This window comes from Pan paniscus, chromosome Y (assembly GCF_029289425.2).
Source record: "Pan paniscus chromosome Y, NHGRI_mPanPan1-v2.0_pri, whole genome shotgun sequence".
NCBI lineage: Eukaryota > Metazoa > Chordata > Mammalia > Primates > Hominidae > Pan > Pan paniscus.
Genome location: NC_073273.2, coordinates 20,873,517 through 20,891,193, shown reverse-complemented (window position 1 = coordinate 20,891,193; position 17,677 = coordinate 20,873,517). Strand labels below are relative to the sequence as shown.

Sequence of the window (17,677 nt, the reverse complement as noted above, 5' to 3'; positions counted from 1 at the left end):
TTATCATAGAGGTACAATAAGGGTGAAAATAAATGTAAAAATACATGCCTCATCCAAAACATGAGGTAGTCCAAATGAAAAATGTAAGTTGGCGTAAAGAACACTTTAAAAGTTCTGATTCTTTCTGGTGAGAGCAAGGAGCTCAGAAACCATGAGAAAGTCCTTCAAAGCTGCATGTTGGATTTGCAGGTCAGGATGGAAAGCCTGGGTCTGGGGGAGGGTGCTACGGTCCTGGTCTGGTTGAGGTCCTTCTGGGGCTCAGGTGTGTCTCAGCGGGAAAGCTGGGAAGGGGAAACGCATGCTTCACCCCGGCTAGAATGCCACCTCAGCCCACCTAGATGAAATTGCCCCTTCACAGCCCTGTTTCTCCTTCTTGGACAGGCAGGTGGAGGAACTCGGCCACCCTGAATACAAGTGGTAGGAAGAAGTTTGCCTTTCATCACAACATTTACTTCGGAAACAAAGTGATGACTAAGGAGTATTGCATTGGCATCCTCCATGAGGAGTAGAGGGGGTAGTACCTCGGAAGCTGGGCCTGGCGTGAGCCTTCCTGACTCGTCTCCCTCCAGGATACAGGGCGACTGGCTCCACTGCAGTCCAGTGGTTCCAGGGTCATGCAAGTGAAAGCCCGAGTTTCCCGCAGGTCACTGCCTGAGCTTCTTCAGCTGGTTGTCTGACTGTGACGGCCCAGGTTATGGCACGATTGCTGAGGTGGGGCAGCTATGGGGCATCATCGCAAAGGACCTTCTTCGACATTCCTTGGCATCGGAGGAATTGGCTTTGAACCAGAACCTGACCTGTCACGGCCAATTTGCCCAGTCCACCAGATCATCAGCCAGGGCCTGTGGCTCTATATTCTGCAGCACTACCCAAGGGAGTTAGGCCCTCAGAGAGGGAACAGAGAAGAGGCTAGGGAAGCAGCCCAGGGCTGGGGGTTGAGAGGCCTGTGGGTCCTGGAGGTAGGACACACATAGAGAAGCCAAGGCTCAGGGAGGAGACTGCAGTAAGGAAACTCAGGCCATCATGGGCTGGTGGAGAAATGCCCATCAGGGAACTGTGGTACCCACATTTCACGATGGGGGAACCGTAATCTGCTTAATAGGCATAAGCAGCTAAGGTCAATGGGTGGGAAGCCAGGATCAAGGGATAGCTGCCTCATCATCCCTTGCTAGCTACTTCCCTGTCCTGAGGCTTGCTTCTACCTGGGGTTCAGTTTGGGCTCAACCAGGGATCTCTCACCCTCCACACAGATGCCCACCTGAGGCCTGTCTAGGTCTGCGTCCTCCCAGAATGACTCTCCCAGGCCTGCTAAGTACCGTTTGGATGACACCACGCTCCACTGACATGCTTGCTTCCCTCCGCCATCCTCATTCACCCACCAACTCCCCACCCCAAAAAAGGCAGGCCACCGCACGGGGAATCTGGAGGACCACACAGGGCTCACAGGGGAGGAAATGTGAAGAGACGGCAAAACAGAACAGGACATTCTGTGTGTTTCCAGAGGCAATCTGCCTGGATATTAAGGCCCACCTCAGTATTGGTGAGGACACCCAGTGTCTCTTGGCCCTGAGCATGTGCACACAAACACGCACATTGTCTAAACGGCATTGACATCACTACTACCTGAGGCATCCTCAGATTCTATACAACCCCTGTAAAAATATCAATGATACAATCTTCTTAGAAAAACAATCTGGGAATCCCAAATTTGCTATGAAATGGCAGAAGATCCTGAAAACCCAGAGCAATCCAGTAAAAAGCACAAAGCTGGAGCCACCACACTACCTAACTTCATGATATACTACTACAAAACTTTTTGTACCAAAATACAATAGCACTGGCAGAAAAGCAGAGACTAGAGCTCAGGAAAAACAACAGGAGCCCAGAACTAAGTCACTGCATTTGCATCTCACCGCCTTTACCCAAAGAAGCAAGAACGCCCAATGCAAAATCAAGTATCTTCTATAAACTAGGTTGGGGAAATGTGAATAGCCACACAAAGGATTTTACAAGTGGATTATTTATCACCAAACTCCAGTGTCAGATCTGAAACGATAAAAATAGCAGAAGAGATCACAAGGAAGAAGCTCCATGGCGTCCGTGTGTGCAATGATGGTCTCAAAGTGACTGCCAGAACACAGTAAACACCATCAAAAACAGAGAATGGAATCATAGCAAACTAAAGTGCTTCACCACACCATAGAAAACTCAACATACAGAAGGGACATCCTACAGGATGGGAGCAATGATTGAATAGTCACAGTACAGAAGGAACTCCCAACAACTCAATAGCATGAAAACAAATGGGCGAAGGCTGCGAAGACTCATTTGTGAAACTGAGACATACAGTTGCCCAGAAGACACACTAAAAGGTCCTCAGTATCCCCAATCCATCACGAAAATGCAAATCAAAAACACAATGAGATTTCTTCTCACTTCAGTCAGAATGCATATTATCCGAAAGTCAAACAAAAAAGAAAGAAAAGAAAACCCTAATCTCTGGTGAGGATGCAGAGAAAACGAATTCCCTGCTCACTTTTGGGGAGAATGTAAATTAGTGCTGGCATTAAAGAAGCTTTATGGCTCTTATTTAAGTATAAACAGTCTTCAGAAATCTACAAGTAGAACCACCCACTATATGATCCAGCAAATCAGAATACCCGGGCACGCCCACTAGTACACAGATCAGTATGTTGAAGTGGTGCGTGCACCCATGCAATTATTGCTGCACTCATTACGTTTTTGCTGTAGCCAAAATACGGAAGCAATCTGAGTGTCCCTCCATTGATAAATGGATTAAAAAATGCAGCAAAAACACGTATGCGCAATGGAAATATGTTGAATATGGGAATCTGTTGAATGTGTGCATGCCATTCTGTTAAGTGACATAAGCCAGGTATCAGAAAGGAAAATAGCACGTGATCTCATTCTTATATGAAATCAAAAAAGCGGACTTCAGAGAAGTAAGACTCCAAAGACTGCGGTGAAGAGGGTGCACTGACGAGATGCTGGATGAAGAACTCATACTTCTAGTTATAAAGGAGGAATAGGTTAAAAATATTTTCTTCAGCATGCTCACTATAACTAGTGGTAACATATTCTTTCTCTAAAAATATTTGAATACAGTGCATGCCATGTTTGTTCACCACAAAAATGACAACTATGTGAGGACACACATATGTTGATTGGCTGGATGTATCCAATGCAGAATGTATATGACCTGTTGAACATCACGCCTTAAGTGGTAAATATGTATCATTTCATATGACATTTTTTAATTAAACCTACAATTTTTAAAATGCCTTAACAAAATAAATGCAAATAAAATATTGTATTATAAAGCAGTGCTTTTCTTTTCTAGCAAAGTCTTTTTCATGACACAGGAAAGAATGCAAGCCTTTTGGTAACTTGAGAAATAAATACATTTGTGTACATGTATATATATAATATATACATGTATATACGTATATAAATGTGCATATATACGTATATACATGTATATACGTATATATGTGCGTATATATGTATTTTTATATATGTGTATATATATATGAAAATCCCTATGAATGCTGATGATGAGTTGAAAGATAGAAATTCCAGGCACAGAGACTATAGTCCATGAATTGAAACCTTCAGTGCATGTTTCAAAACAAGACGTGAGGAGGAGGAAGAAAAAAGTAAAAAACACAAAGCCATGGCAGGTCCATGGGTTACACCTGTCATCCCAGCACTTTGGTAAGCTGAGGTGGGAGGATTGCCTGCACTCAGGAGTTCCAGATGAGCCTGGGGCAACATGGACCCACATTCAAAAAGTAAGTATTTAGTTAATTGATACATAGCTTGGAGGGGTGGCATGCATCTGTACTGCCAGGTGTGTGAGAGTCTGAGTTGAGAGGATCACATGGGTGTGTGGTGCCTGGGCTGCAGTGGGCTGAGATCGTGGGGCTGCTGTCCAACCTAGAAGACAGAGTAAGACCCATTCTCGGAAAACAAACAAAAAAACAGTCACATTAGGTAAATTAAAACTATGTAGTGTGAGGAGAATCAAAATAAACGAAACATCATCAGAGCCTATGCGATCTGATGAAGGAAACCAGCTTTCACATAATAACAGCCCCAGCTGGGGAGAACAATGAGAAAGGGCAGAGAGAACACTGTAAATAATAACACGCCAAATTCCCCAAATGAGTTAAAAGACATAAAAGTACAAAGAGTGCTTCTTTTCAATTCAATGCCCTTGAATTCAGAATTAGAAAGTAAACCCAGATAGAGAATAGAAAGACAGACGATACAGATGGAGAGCGTGTGTTGGGGAAGTAAGGGAAGGATGAAAGGAGGGGTGTAGAGGAAGGAAAGGAAAAAAGGAAGGGAGAGAGACTGATAGATGTTCAAAGACACAGATACAAAGTCTACAATGGTTGTAGAGATAGGCATGTGCAAATTGCCGCAGGGAGTGTGGAAAAATATCGGAACCACGGAGACCTAGGTGGAGTCAGAGAAAATATACAAACTCGCACAGAGAAATAAACATACACAACCACAAACACACACGTGGTAGTTTAAACATGAAAAGACACCAAGTCCCTGTCGGTACAAATCACAGATGTGCTTCCGAGTTACTGAGGCACAATGCAAATTTGTCAGTGCCCTTAGCATCTGTGGCCCACGTGCACGGATATTCAGTGGAAGAAGTGTTACACAGCCTTTATAATTCAGCACGATCTGTGATAATACCAGAAGAAGGGATCTCATGTGAAATCACTAGACTGAATTGCACGTAGGATTCAAGGAAGAAGCCCAGTCTGCTGCATTCACTCGGTGGGGTGGCAATATGGCTGAGCCACCAACCCATGGCACGCCCATCCATTGTAGACAGTTCCTGGTTTGCTGCCTGCCTTGGAAAAAGCTCCTCCCCTACCACCACTTTAAAACAGGCTAGCTCCAAAACTAGTCCTGGCATCCATTTACGGTCATTTTCTTATCTATTTACCTCCTAGAAAAATCATTGCAAGACCCTTTCCTCAACATTTTCCTATGCATTAAATTTGGGGAAACGCATTTTAAGACGACCTCGTTATAGGCAAGTCCCCAGACGTTTCCTAATCTGAGTTGCGCAGAGTGCACACACCAATCTGTTGCCCCATTGCCACTATACGGATACCGTACTGGACCACAGTGTCTTTGACATGCACACAGTAGGATAGAGGGCAGCTTGAGGGGGCCAAAGAGTTCCGACTGTTTTCAGAATAATTTGCTTAGAAAACGTGTTTCTCCTGTGTTTGTGGGTCAGGGGGACGGTAGTCAGGGAGGACAAGACTCCCACTCCACAGCTTCAGCTGTCTGCATAGGAGCAGGGACAAAACCGGGCGATAGATTTTCAAAGCTCAACTGCTTTGATACCGAGCAGAAGGGGTAGAAAGCATACTGAAGGCCCCACAACAGATTCAGGAACTTTGACTGTCAAACCCTCTTCCCTGAAACAACATAGCTCTTCTCACAGAAGCTGTGCTGACCAGAGTCTATACGGGACAGGAATGTTAGCACTCTATTAGCGTGTGGTCAACATGGATGCTCATGTTGGAACTCTTTTCATCTGGGAACAGGAAAGAAAGTTCTGCCTCCAACACTGAAATCCTCCTGCCCCATCCTTGACAGAGGCAACCCCTTGTCTTGTGCATAGACACAGGTGTTCCTGGGAAGCAGCCTCCCACTCGCGAATGAAAGCTGTATGTTTTGTCCTCCTGTGTGAGGCTTGCAACACATACTCTACAACTATATTCGCTTTACATTCTAAACCTTAGGCAAAGTATGCTGAAGAGGCCACAGAAAATTAAAGGGCCCTGGGCTCCAGAAACAATCTGCAGTGCCAATCACGAGGGAGAATATAGAGACTCACTAGACTTTGCAAGAGCACAAAATGCAATCGTAGTGTTGTTAGCTACATACGTTATGGGCTCCTCACCTAACATAGAATCTTGGAGAAAAGCTTAACCCAACTAAAGATGTAAACATCCACAAGAGTGTCCATATCCAGGGTCATCAAGTGACAAGAGAGTCCCTGGATGGATTCTCCAACAATCTTACATTCCACTAATCCACGCCCTTTCCCCTCACTTCTGTAAGTTTGTCTTTTCCCGTAGTCATCTATGCCAAAAGTGTATCCTGAATGCCTTCCCACATGCCTCTGTCACCTTTCCCACAGTCCCTCCATACACCTTACATGCCCATTTCTTCTCACGTTGATGTTTCAGAAGTCCTGAGAGGCTGATTGTCCCAGAAAAGGATTATGCATTCACCTTTAAAAGAACATGTGGATTCAACACGAAAGCCAACTTTAAGATTTCCATCATCCTGTGCTTATCTATTGTGTATGATGATACTCAAAATGAAGGATTTTGGAGGTCCCAGCAAACTGGGACCTGGAAACCCAGTAACCCCATTCCTTGAACTATCTCTGCTTCCATAGGATGAAGTCAGCCTCCAACTAAGCTGTCTTTTGCTTTTACCTCCCCCACTCTGTCCTGTAGGAAGAATCCCAACACATCCCACACCCATTCACTCTACAACTTTAGAGGCCCAGCTCCAACGCAGACTGGTAATTTCCATGAAGAGAATAAAGCACGTGGATGGATCAATTCATTAGCACACCCGAATAAAGTGGATAAACATACACACACACACAAACACAAAGACACACTCACACACACACACAGACACAGAGTCACACATCCTTGAGAATGTTTATTTTTCATTCCATACAATCCAAATTTACCCCCTCTTCCTGATTTCTGGTGACTCGACCTCTTTTTCCTTTAGTTCCTGTGCATAAGACCATGCTGAGTACTGCCGTCCTGCATACTGTTGTAACTTTTTAGGAGTTCTGCTGTATTAGGTAAAATCTGATGCTCCATCATATTCAACTCAACAACTGGGAGTCCCCTAGAGAAACACAAACTCACGTTAAAACGCATTTTCTCTGAGCCATACTTGGAAATGTTTCAATTGTGGGGCCCGCTGAGAAAAGGATATCCCTTCCCCATTTGTGATCCCTTAAACTTCCTCCTACCACGTGTTACAAACTGTTCTGCGCAATCCCTGCCCCATTCCCAGTATTGTCTGTGAGGGGAGTCAGCTAACAAGATGCACTGTACCCTAAAAGCACACAGAAGTCTGATGGGGCAACAGCTTAAGGAAATCCATCAATCTAAACAGTCCTTTGTGGTTTGGGGCAAGGATGATCAGGACGCACATTCAGGGAGCCCAATCTTATGGGGTTGGTAGGATGACTGCCGGAGGGGTTCACAGCCATGGAATCAAGTGCCACAGACTGAACTGAATGATTTTCAGCTTTACTCCTCATTGATTCTGGAAATGGACGATTCTTCACTGGGCTTAAGACTCCACAGCTATCACCTGCTTTGCGTGAAGTCTCTAATGTGCCTTTTCAGCCCAATGCCATGAACGTCCTGGATTCTGTCACTCTCTGTCTTCCTCTCAAGGAATTTCTACATGTACCAAAGGAGCCTCAATTTCTACATTTCTGAAATGAGCACCCAGGCTCCCTGAATAGGCAGGTGCATCAACCCCCTTATACTAGGCATCAAACAGCTCCAGTCCCAACTAACGGCTCACCTGACGTCTCTGTTCCCTCTTCAGGTGGCTTCATCCTCTTGTAGTATTGCAGGGGATTGCGCCACAGGTCCTTACATAGGATCTGTCAGGGGACTCAATCGGGAAAGGCCTCATCAGGGCTCAGAAAGGTGACCCAAGCAGCTGGGAACACACGGGGTCATTTCTCATGTTTCCCAGTGAGGACTCACCTCAGCAATCTTGTTAGATCCTGCGAAGTTGTGGTCAGAGAACCAGTTGAAGAAGTTAAGGCTGCTGCTGTGGTGTCTGCGGCGATAGGCCTCCACTTCATAATACGGATACCACTCAATTGGAGTGGAACGAGAAGCCCTGTATTCTACAGAGACAGGAGTTTTTGTGGGAAGGGGGCTGGATCACGTCGGCAATGATCCACCCGCCATCTTCCTTCCACTACCCATCCTGGGAGCCACCTGTCACCTGTGATGTTCACCAGATATTCCTTGGTAATCACTTCATTCTGGAAGTAGGGGTTACTCCGAAAGAACAACATGATCTTGCAGAGATGAACAGGATGCTTCTCTTCTTCCACCTGTCAGGACAAGGTGGAGAAAGCTTAAATACGTTTTCGGGTGAGGTGCTCACTCTTGCTTACAGGAATGAATTATTTCCCTTACCCTCCCCCGCTAAACCCTCTCGCCTCAGTCTTCCTGGCCTCACCTCCAGGCTGACCATGTAGCTCAGCATGTCTTCATCTTCGTCAGTGATCAGGGCTGACATCTGGGGGTGGTTTGCAATCTGATTTAGGTCAAAGAGACTTTATACACGATGGAAGGGAAAGCGACGAGCAACAGGGAAGAAGGCCTAAGAGCACCCAGAGGCTGGGGTAGGGGATTTCTCAGATCTGCTTCCATGTATGATCTCCTTTCACCTCCCCCTCCCCGTAAACTAAGGCCTCCTGTGTTCACAGAGGGTGTATGATTCTGAGGCTGACTGCACTGACATGGGGAGGCGCGATTTGCAGAGACTTGCTGGTGTCTGAGGAGTGGCAGAATCTGCTTAGAGCCGAAGACGCCCAGTCCCAGATCGGACTAGCGAGGGGCAGCAATCACACTCCCTTAAAAATAGCTTGCTTCACCGAAAAACCTCTTCTGGTCTGAACTCGCTTCTGCTCTTCAAAAAGATGCCCCAAACGTCTGCTGCTCGGCATCACCAAGGGTTTCTCTGCCGCTTGCAGGACAATAGTACCCACGCCTGCTGTGGCTTTCCGCAGCCACATTTGTCCGTGGCAACTCCCCTTTGTTCCCCAAAGAGTCACATCGACGCCGAGCTGCCCATCGGTCACTTACACTTCCCCGAGAGCACCTCTCCACTAGAAAGGCCGAAGAAACACTGAGAAGGATACAACATTGGCCCAGAAGCCAGGGACGCTCTGGATGACGGCGCCTCTGCGGTCTAGGTGGGGCTTGCGCCTCCGCTCCATCTTTTCCCGCTGCCGAGAAAAGGCCTTCCTGGCTTGGGCATTAACCGGCTCCAGCTCCACCTGAACGGCCAGCAGCTCCTCCAGTGCAGACTCTGGGGTCATGGGCCCAGGGCCAGGCTGTGCCCGCTGGGCCTCCTCCTGCCGCTCCACGAGGCCCTCCTCCTCCGCCACCACCTCCACCTCCGCCATTATGTCATCCAACAGCAGCACCGCCTCCTCCCCCAAAGCCGCCTGCTCACTCTCCACCCCGGCCGCCCCCTCCTGTACAGCCTCCATCCTGAAGGCGGTGCCCTCCTCGGCACTCGCACGCACCAAGGCCTGTGCTGCCCGACCCACGCCACAGGAACCCTGCCGCAGCCTCTATGGCACCCGGTAGCTCAGCGAGCCCTCAGGGCGCATGCGCCGGGCTTCCAGGCGCCCCCTAAGGGACTGCGCGCGAAGGGCCGAGGGGCCGCACCCAGGCCGACTTCCTCCCGTCGTGGCCAATCAATGGGAGGGCGGTGGGCGTCTCCCTGGGCGGCACAGCCACTGGCGGGCCTGCATCTCCAGCCCCCCACCCCCCGCCTTCCCTGCCCAAGCCTCCTCCGAGAAGCCCTTGGAGCTTGTGCCGGGTAGCTAGGCATCCAGGCACACGCGGGCTGCGTGGCCTTTGGAATTGTGGGCATGGCAGCCCTGTGCCCTGACATCCTCAGGGTGGCAAGCCATGAACATCTCTATGTGTCACGAACACAGGAAACGTCTCTCTTCGTTAGGCAGGCCAGGTAGATGGTACGGAAGTAATACTGCAGATCCAGAGAAAACTCTCTGGTTCCTGGGGCTAGGGCGGCAGGGGTGTCCTGGGGGAAGTGATCGGGGCGGGCACGTGGGAGGAAAGTCGCCTGCCTTATAAAAGATTAATTGTGAGGAGAAAGTTATGCTTCCCATTACTACAAATACACAAGTATGATTTCATCCAAAGCTGAAAGCAGTCAATATAATTTGTTTTTAATGTTTTATTTAAAATCCTTAATTCCAACAGGATTACTCAAGAAAAATAACGTTATTCGTATTAAATAATGTTGATGTATTCCCTTTAATTGTTGATTATTTCAAATGTACGTAAAATAGTAAATGGCACTGTACAATGTAGTTTCATGAAGCATTCTTTATAGTTTTCATAAAATTGACAGTCTCCATGGAATATTTTAAGACTGAGGAAGTTCCATATATCATTTTATTGTACTTTCACTTTATTACTTCTTGCATGTCATAACTGATGGATATAAAACTATGTATATTTACAAACATGAAAAACATGGATTTTTGTTTACGTTTTCTAGTGAGACAAAGTTACCAATACTTATATCTATTTAGGAAAATTTTTACAAACCCAAAGTTCTAATCTGTCTTTTCTTTGAAGTTTCATATTTCAGTCTAGGTATGTAATGGAATTGGCTGGGATCATTCTTTGATTTCACTGTTATTTGTGAGTTTCTGATATGCTTTTAGGAATGTATAGAGTTTCAAGCTTGCTTTCTTCTTCTTCATCTACCTTTGGACCTGTATATGCGATGTCTGCAGTAATGTGCAGTGCTATCTGACATACGGCTGCTGAAAGATACAAGCATATATACAATTCTTTGTTTCAGTGAATCTTTAGGAACAGACAAGTAACCTGAGACATAATTATGGTATGAATGTAAGCAAGCAGTTTATCATAGAGGTACAATAAGGGTGAAAATAAATGTAAAAATACATGCCTCATCCAAAACATGAGGTAGTCCAAATGAAAAATGTAAGTTGGCGTAAAGAACACTTTAAAAGTTCTGATTCTTTCTGGTGAGAGCAAGGAGCTCAGAAACCATGAGAAAGTCCTTCAAAGCTGCATGTTGGATTTGCAGGTCAGGATGGAAAGCCTGGGTCTGGGGGAGGGTGCTACGGTCCTGGTCTGGTTGAGGTCCTTCTGGGGCTCAGGTGTGTCTCAGCGGGAAAGCTGGGAAGGGGAAACGCATGCTTCACCCCGGCTAGAATGCCACCTCAGCCCACCTAGATGAAATTGCCCCGTCACAGCCCTGTTTCTCCTTCTTGGACAGGCAGGTGGAGGAACTCGGCCACCCTGAATACAAGTGGTAGGAAGAAGTTTGCCTTTCATCACAACATTTACTTCGGAAACAAAGTGATGACTAAGGAGTATTGCATTGGCATCCTCCATGAGGAGTAGAGGGGGTAGTACCTCGGAAGCTGGGCCTGGCGTGAGCCTTCCTGACTCGTCTCCCTCCAGGATACAGGGCGACTGGCTCCACTGCAGTCCAGTGGTTCCAGGGTCATGCAAGTGAAAGCCCGAGTTTCCCGCAGGTCACTGCCTGAGCTTCTTCAGCTGGTTGTCTGACTGTGACGGCCCAGGTTATGGCACGATTGCTGAGGTGGGGCAGCTATGGGGCATCATCGCAAAGGACCTTCTTCGACATTCCTTGGCATCGGAGGAATTGGCTTTGAACCAGAACCTGACCTGTCACGGCCAATTTGCCCAGTCCACCAGATCATCAGCCAGGGCCTGTGGCTCTATATTCTGCAGCACTACCCAAGGGAGTTAGGCCCTCAGAGAGGGAACAGAGAAGAGGCTAGGGAAGCAGCCCAGGGCTGGGGGTTGAGAGGCCTGTGGGTCCTGGAGGTAGGACACACATAGAGAAGCCAAGGCTCAGGGAGGAGACTGCAGTAAGGAAACTCAGGCCATCATGGGCTGGTGGAGAAATGCCCATCAGGGAACTGTGGTACCCACATTTCACGATGGGGGAACCGTAATCTGCTTAATAGGCATAAGCAGCTAAGGTCAATGGGTGGGAAGCCAGGATCAAGGGATAGCTGCCTCATCATCCCTTGCTAGCTACTTCCCTGTCCTGAGGCTTGCTTCTACCTGGGGTTCAGTTTGGGCTCAACCAGGGATCTCTCACCCTCCACACAGATGCCCACCTGAGGCCTGTCTAGGTCTGCGTCCTCCCAGAATGACTCTCCCAGGCCTGCTAAGTACCGTTTGGATGACACCACGCTCCACTGACATGCTTGCTTCCCTCCGCCATCCTCATTCACCCACCAACTCCCCACCCCAAAAAAGGCAGGCCACCGCACAGGGAATCTGGAGGACCACACAGGGCTCACAGGGGAGGAAATGTGAAGAGACGGCAAAACAGAACAGGACATTCTGTGTGTTTCCAGAAGGCAATCTGCCTGGATATTAAGGCCCACCTCAGTATTGGTGAGGACACCCAGTGTCTCTTGGCCCTGAGCATGTGCACACAAACACGCACATTGTCTAAACGGCATTGACATCACTACTACCTGAGGCATCCTCAGATTCTATACAACCCCTGTAAAAATATCAATGACACAATCTTCTTAGAAAAACAATCTGGGAATCCCAAATTTGCTATGAAATGGCAGAAGATCCTGAAAACCCAGAGCAATCCAGTAAAAAGCACAAAGCTGGAGCCACCACACTACCTAACTTCATGATATACTACTACAAAACTTTTTGTACCAAAATACAATAGCACTGGCAGAAAAGCAGAGACTAGAGCTCAGGAAAAACAACAGGAGCCCAGAACTAAGTCACTGCATTTGCATCTCACCGCCTTTACCCAAAGAAGCAAGAACGCCCAATGCAAAATCAAGTATCTTCTATAAACTAGGTTGGGGAAATGTGAATAGCCACACAAAGGATTTTACAAGTGGATTATTTATCACCAAACTCCAGTGTCAGATCTGAAACGATAAAAATAGCAGAAGAGATCACAAGGAAGAAGCTCCATGGCGTCCGTGTGTGCAATGATGGTCTCAAAGTGACTGCCAGAACACAGTAAACACCATCAAAAACAGAGAATGGAATCATAGCAAACTAAAGTGCTTCACCACACCATAGAAAACTCAACATACAGAAGGGACATCCTACAGGATGGGAGCAATGATTGAATAGTCACAGTACAGAAGGAACTCCCAACAACTCAATAGCATGAAAACAAATGGGCGAAGGCTGCGAAGACTCATTTGTGAAACTGAGACATACAGTTGCCCAGAAGACACACTAAAAGGTCCTCAGTATCCCCAATCCATCACGAAAATGCAAATCAAAAACACAATGAGATTTCTTCTCACTTCAGTCAGAATGCATATTATCCGAAAGTCAAACAAAAAAGAAAGAAAAGAAAACCCTAATCTCTGGTGAGGATGCAGAGAAAACGAATTCCCTGCTCACTTTTGGGGAGAATGTAAATTAGTGCTGGCATTAAAGAAGCTTTATGGCTCTTATTTAAGTATAAACAGTCTTCAGAAATCTACAAGTAGAACCACCCACTATATGATCCAGCAAATCAGAATACCCGGGCACGCCCACTAGTACACAGATCAGTATGTTGAAGTGGTGCGTGCACCCATGCAATTATTGCTGCACTCATTACGTTTTTGCTGTAGCCAAAATACGGAAGCAATCTGAGTGTCCCTCCATTGATAAATGGATTAAAAAATGCAGCAAAAACACGTATGCGCAATGGAAATATGTTGAATATGGGAATCTGTTGAATGTGTGCATGCCATTCTGTTAAGTGACATAAGCCAGGTATCAGAAAGGAAAATAGCACGTGATCTCATTCTTATATGAAATCAAAAAAGCGGACTTCAGAGAAGTAAGACTCCAAAGACTGCGGTGAAGAGGGTGCACTGACGAGATGCTGGATGAAGAACTCATACTTCTAGTTATAAAGGAGGAATAGGTTAAAAATATTTTCTTCAGCATGCTCACTATAACTAGTGGTAACATATTCTTTCTCTAAAAATATTTGAATACAGTGCATGCCATGTTTGTTCACCACAAAAATGACAACTATGTGAGGACACACATATGTTGATTGGCTGGATGTATCCAATGCAGAATGTATATGACCTGTTGAACATCACGCCTTAAGTGGTAAATATGTATCATTTCATATGACATTTTTTAATTAAACCTACAATTTTTAAAATGCCTTAACAAAATAAATGCAAATAAAATATTGTATTATAAAGCAGTGCTTTTCTTTTCTAGCAAAGTCTTTTTCATGACACAGGAAAGAATGCAAGCCTTTTGGTAACTTGAGAAATAAATACATTTGTGTACATGTATATATATAATATATACATGTATATACGTATATAAATGTGCATATATACGTATATACATGTATATACGTATATATGTGCGTATATATGTATTTTTATATATGTGTATATATATATGAAAATCCCTATGAATGCTGATGATGAGTTGAAAGATAGAAATTCCAGGCACAGAGACTATAGTCCATGAATTGAAACCTTCAGTGCATGTTTCAAAACAAGACGTGAGGAGGAGGAAGAAAAAAGTAAAAAACACAAAGCCATGGCAGGTCCATGGGTTACACCTGTCATCCCAGCACTTTGGTAAGCTGAGGTGGGAGGATTGCCTGCACTCAGGAGTTCCAGATGAGCCTGGGGCAACATGGACCCACATTCAAAAAGTAAGTATTTAGTTAATTGATACATAGCTTGGAGGGGTGGCATGCATCTGTACTGCCAGGTGTGTGAGAGTCTGAGTTGAGAGGATCACATGGGTGTGTGGTGCCTGGGCTGCAGTGGGCTGAGATCGTGGGGCTGCTGTCCAACCTAGAAGACAGAGTAAGACCCATTCTCGGAAAACAAACAAAAAAACAGTCACATTAGGTAAATTAAAACTACGTAGTGTGAGGAGAATCAAAATAAACGAAACATCATCAGAGCCTATGCGATCTGATGAAGGAAACCAGCTTTCACATAATAACAGCCCCAGCTGGGGAGAACAATGAGAAAGGGCAGAGAGAACACTGTAAATAATAACACGCCAAATTCCCCAAATGAGTTAAAAGACATAAAAGTACAAAGAGTGCTTCTTTTCAATTCAATGCCCTTGAATTCAGAATTAGAAAGTAAACCCAGATAGAGAATAGAAAGACAGACGATACAGATGGAGAGCGTGTGTTGGGGAAGTAAGGGAAGGATGAAAGGAGGGGTGTAGAGGAAGGAAAGGAAAAAAGGAAGGGAGAGAGACTGATAGATGTTCAAAGACACAGATACAAAGTCTACAATGGTTGTAGAGATAGGCATGTGCAAATTGCCGCAGGGAGTGTGGAAAAATATCGGAACCACGGAGACCTAGGTGGAGTCAGAGAAAATATACAAACTCGCACAGAGAAATAAACATACACAACCACAAACACACACGTGGTAGTTTAAACATGAAAAGACACCAAGTCCCTGTCGGTACAAATCACAGATGTGCTTCCGAGTTACTGAGGCACAATGCAAATTTGTCAGTGCCCTTAGCATCTGTGGCCCACGTGCACGGATATTCAGTGGAAGAAGTGTTACACAGCCTTTATAATTCAGCACGATCTGTGATAATACCAGAAGAAGGGATCTCATGTGAAATCACTAGACTGAATTGCACGTAGGATTCAAGGAAGAAGCCCAGTCTGCTGCATTCACTCGGTGGGGTGGCAATATGGCTGAGCCACCAACCCATGGCACGCCCATCCATTGTAGACAGTTCCTGGTTTGCTGCCTGCCTTGGAAAAAGCTCCTCCCCTACCACCACTTTAAAACAGGCTAGCTCCAAAACTAGTCCTGGCATCCATTTACGGTCATTTTCTTATCTATTTACCTCCTAGAAAAATCATTGCAAGACCCTTTCCTCAACATTTTCCTATGCATTAAATTTGGGGAAACGCATTTTAAGACGACCTCGTTATAGGCAAGTCCCCAGACGTTTCCTAATCTGAGTTGCGCAGAGTGCACACACCAATCTGTTGCCCCATTGCCACTATACGGATACCGTACTGGACCACAGTGTCTTTGACATGCACACAGTAGGATAGAGGGCAGCTTGAGGGGGCCAAAGAGTTCCGACTGTTTTCAGAATAATTTGCTTAGAAAACGTGTTTCTCCTGTGTTTGTGGGTCAGGGGGACGGTAGTCAGGGAGGACAAGACTCCCGCTCCACAGCTTCAGCTGTCTGCATAGGAGCAGGGACAAAACCGGGCGATAGATTTTCAAAGCTCAACTGCTTTGATACCGAGCAGAAGGGGTAGAAAGCATACTGAAGGCCCCACAACAGATTCAGGAACTTTGACTGTCAAACCCTCTTCCCTGAAACAACATAGCTCTTCTCACAGAAGCTGTGCTGACCAGAGTCTATACGGGACAGGAATGTTAGCACTCTATTAGCGTGTGGTCAACATGGATGCTCATGTTGGAACTCTTTCATCTGGGAACAGGAAAGAAAGTTCTGCCTCCGACACTGAAATCCTCCTGCCCCATCCTTGACAGAGGCAACCCCTTGTCTTGTGCATAGACACAGGTGTTCCTGGGAAGCAGCCTCCCACTCGCGAATGAAAGCTGTATGTTTTGTCCTCCTGTGTGAGGCTTGCAACACATACTCTACAACTATATTCGCTTTACATTCTAAACCTTAGGCAAAGTATGCTGAAGAGGCCACAGAAAATTAAAGGGCCCTGGGCTCCAGAAACAATCTGCAGTGCCAATCACGAGGGAGAATATAGAGACTCACTAGACTTTGCAAGAGCACAAAATGCAATCGTAGTGTTGTTAGCTACATACGTTATGGGCTCCTCACCTAACATAGAATCTTGGAGAAAAGCTTAACCCAACTAAAGATGTAAACATCCACAAGAGTGTCCATATCCAGGGTCATCAAGTGACAAGAGAGTCCCTGGATGGATTCTCCAACAATCTTACATTCCACTAATCCACGCCCTTTCCCCTCACTTCTGTAAGTTTGTCTTTTCCCGTAGTCATCTATGCCAAAAGTGTATCCTGAATGCCTTCCCACATGCCTCTGTCACCTTTCCCACAGTCCCTCCATACACCTTACATGCCCATTTCTTCTCACGTTGATGTTTCAGAAGTCCTGAGAGGCTGATTGTCCCAGAAAAGGATTATGCATTCACCTTTAAAAGAACATGTGGATTCAACACGAAAGCCAACTTTAAGATTTCCATCATCCTGTGCTTATCTATTGTGTATGATGATACTCAAAATGAAGGATTTTGGAGGTCCCAGCAAACTGGGACCTGGAAACCCAGTAACCCCATTCCTTGAACTATCTCTGCTTCCATAGGATGAAGTCAGCCTCCAACTAAGCTGTCTTTTGCTTTTACCTCCCCCACTCTGTCCTGTAGGAAGAATCCCAACACATCCCACACCCATTCACTCTACAACTTTAGAGGCCCAGCTCCAACGCAGACTGGTAATTTCCATGAAGAGAATAAAGCACGTGGATGGATCAATTCATTAGCACACCCGAATAAAGTGGATAAACATACACACACACACAAACACAAAGACACACTCACACACACACACAGACACAGAGTCACACATCCTTGAGAATGTTTATTTTTCATTCCATACAATCCAAATTTACCCCCTCTTCCTGATTTCTGGTGACTCGATCTCTTTTTCCTTTAGTTCCTGTGCATAAGACCATGCTGAGTACTGCCGTCCTGCATACTGTTGTAACTTTTTAGGAGTTCTGCTGTATTAGGTAAAATCTGATGCTCCATCATAT

General features: G+C 45.8%; 1 protein-coding gene across 1 annotated transcript; it reads right to left on the bottom strand.

Moving 5' to 3' along the window:
- Window positions 1-6,725: 6,725 nt before the first annotated feature.
- LOC129395764 (testis-specific Y-encoded protein 3-like) lies at window positions 6,726-9,469 on the bottom strand. Its single transcript, XM_055107204.2, has 6 exons — window positions 8,993-9,469; window positions 8,308-8,385; window positions 8,068-8,179; window positions 7,821-7,966; window positions 7,633-7,714; window positions 6,726-6,939 (listed from the first exon to the last, which is right to left on the bottom strand). Exons 1-6 carry the CDS (start codon window positions 9,344-9,346, stop codon window positions 6,917-6,919), a joined length of 795 nt encoding a protein of 264 aa, XP_054963179.1. The 5' UTR covers window positions 9,347-9,469; the 3' UTR covers window positions 6,726-6,916.
- Window positions 9,470-17,677: the final 8,208 nt, after the last annotated feature.

Bases quoted from the DNA above. Each gene is read 5' to 3' on its own strand.
- LOC129395764 (XM_055107204.2), bottom strand. From the start codon at position 9,346: ATGGAGGCTGTACAGGAGGGGGCGGCCGGGGTGGAGAGTGAGCAGGCG. The intron at 8,386-8,992 runs GTATCCTTCTCA...GACCTAAATCAG, and splicing joins CTGGCTTCTGGGCCAATGTT to ATTGCAAACCACCCCCAGAT. The intron at 7,715-7,820 runs GTGAGTCCTCAC...GTCCCCTGACAG, and splicing joins GATCTAACAAGATTGCTGAG to ATCCTATGTAAGGACCTGTG.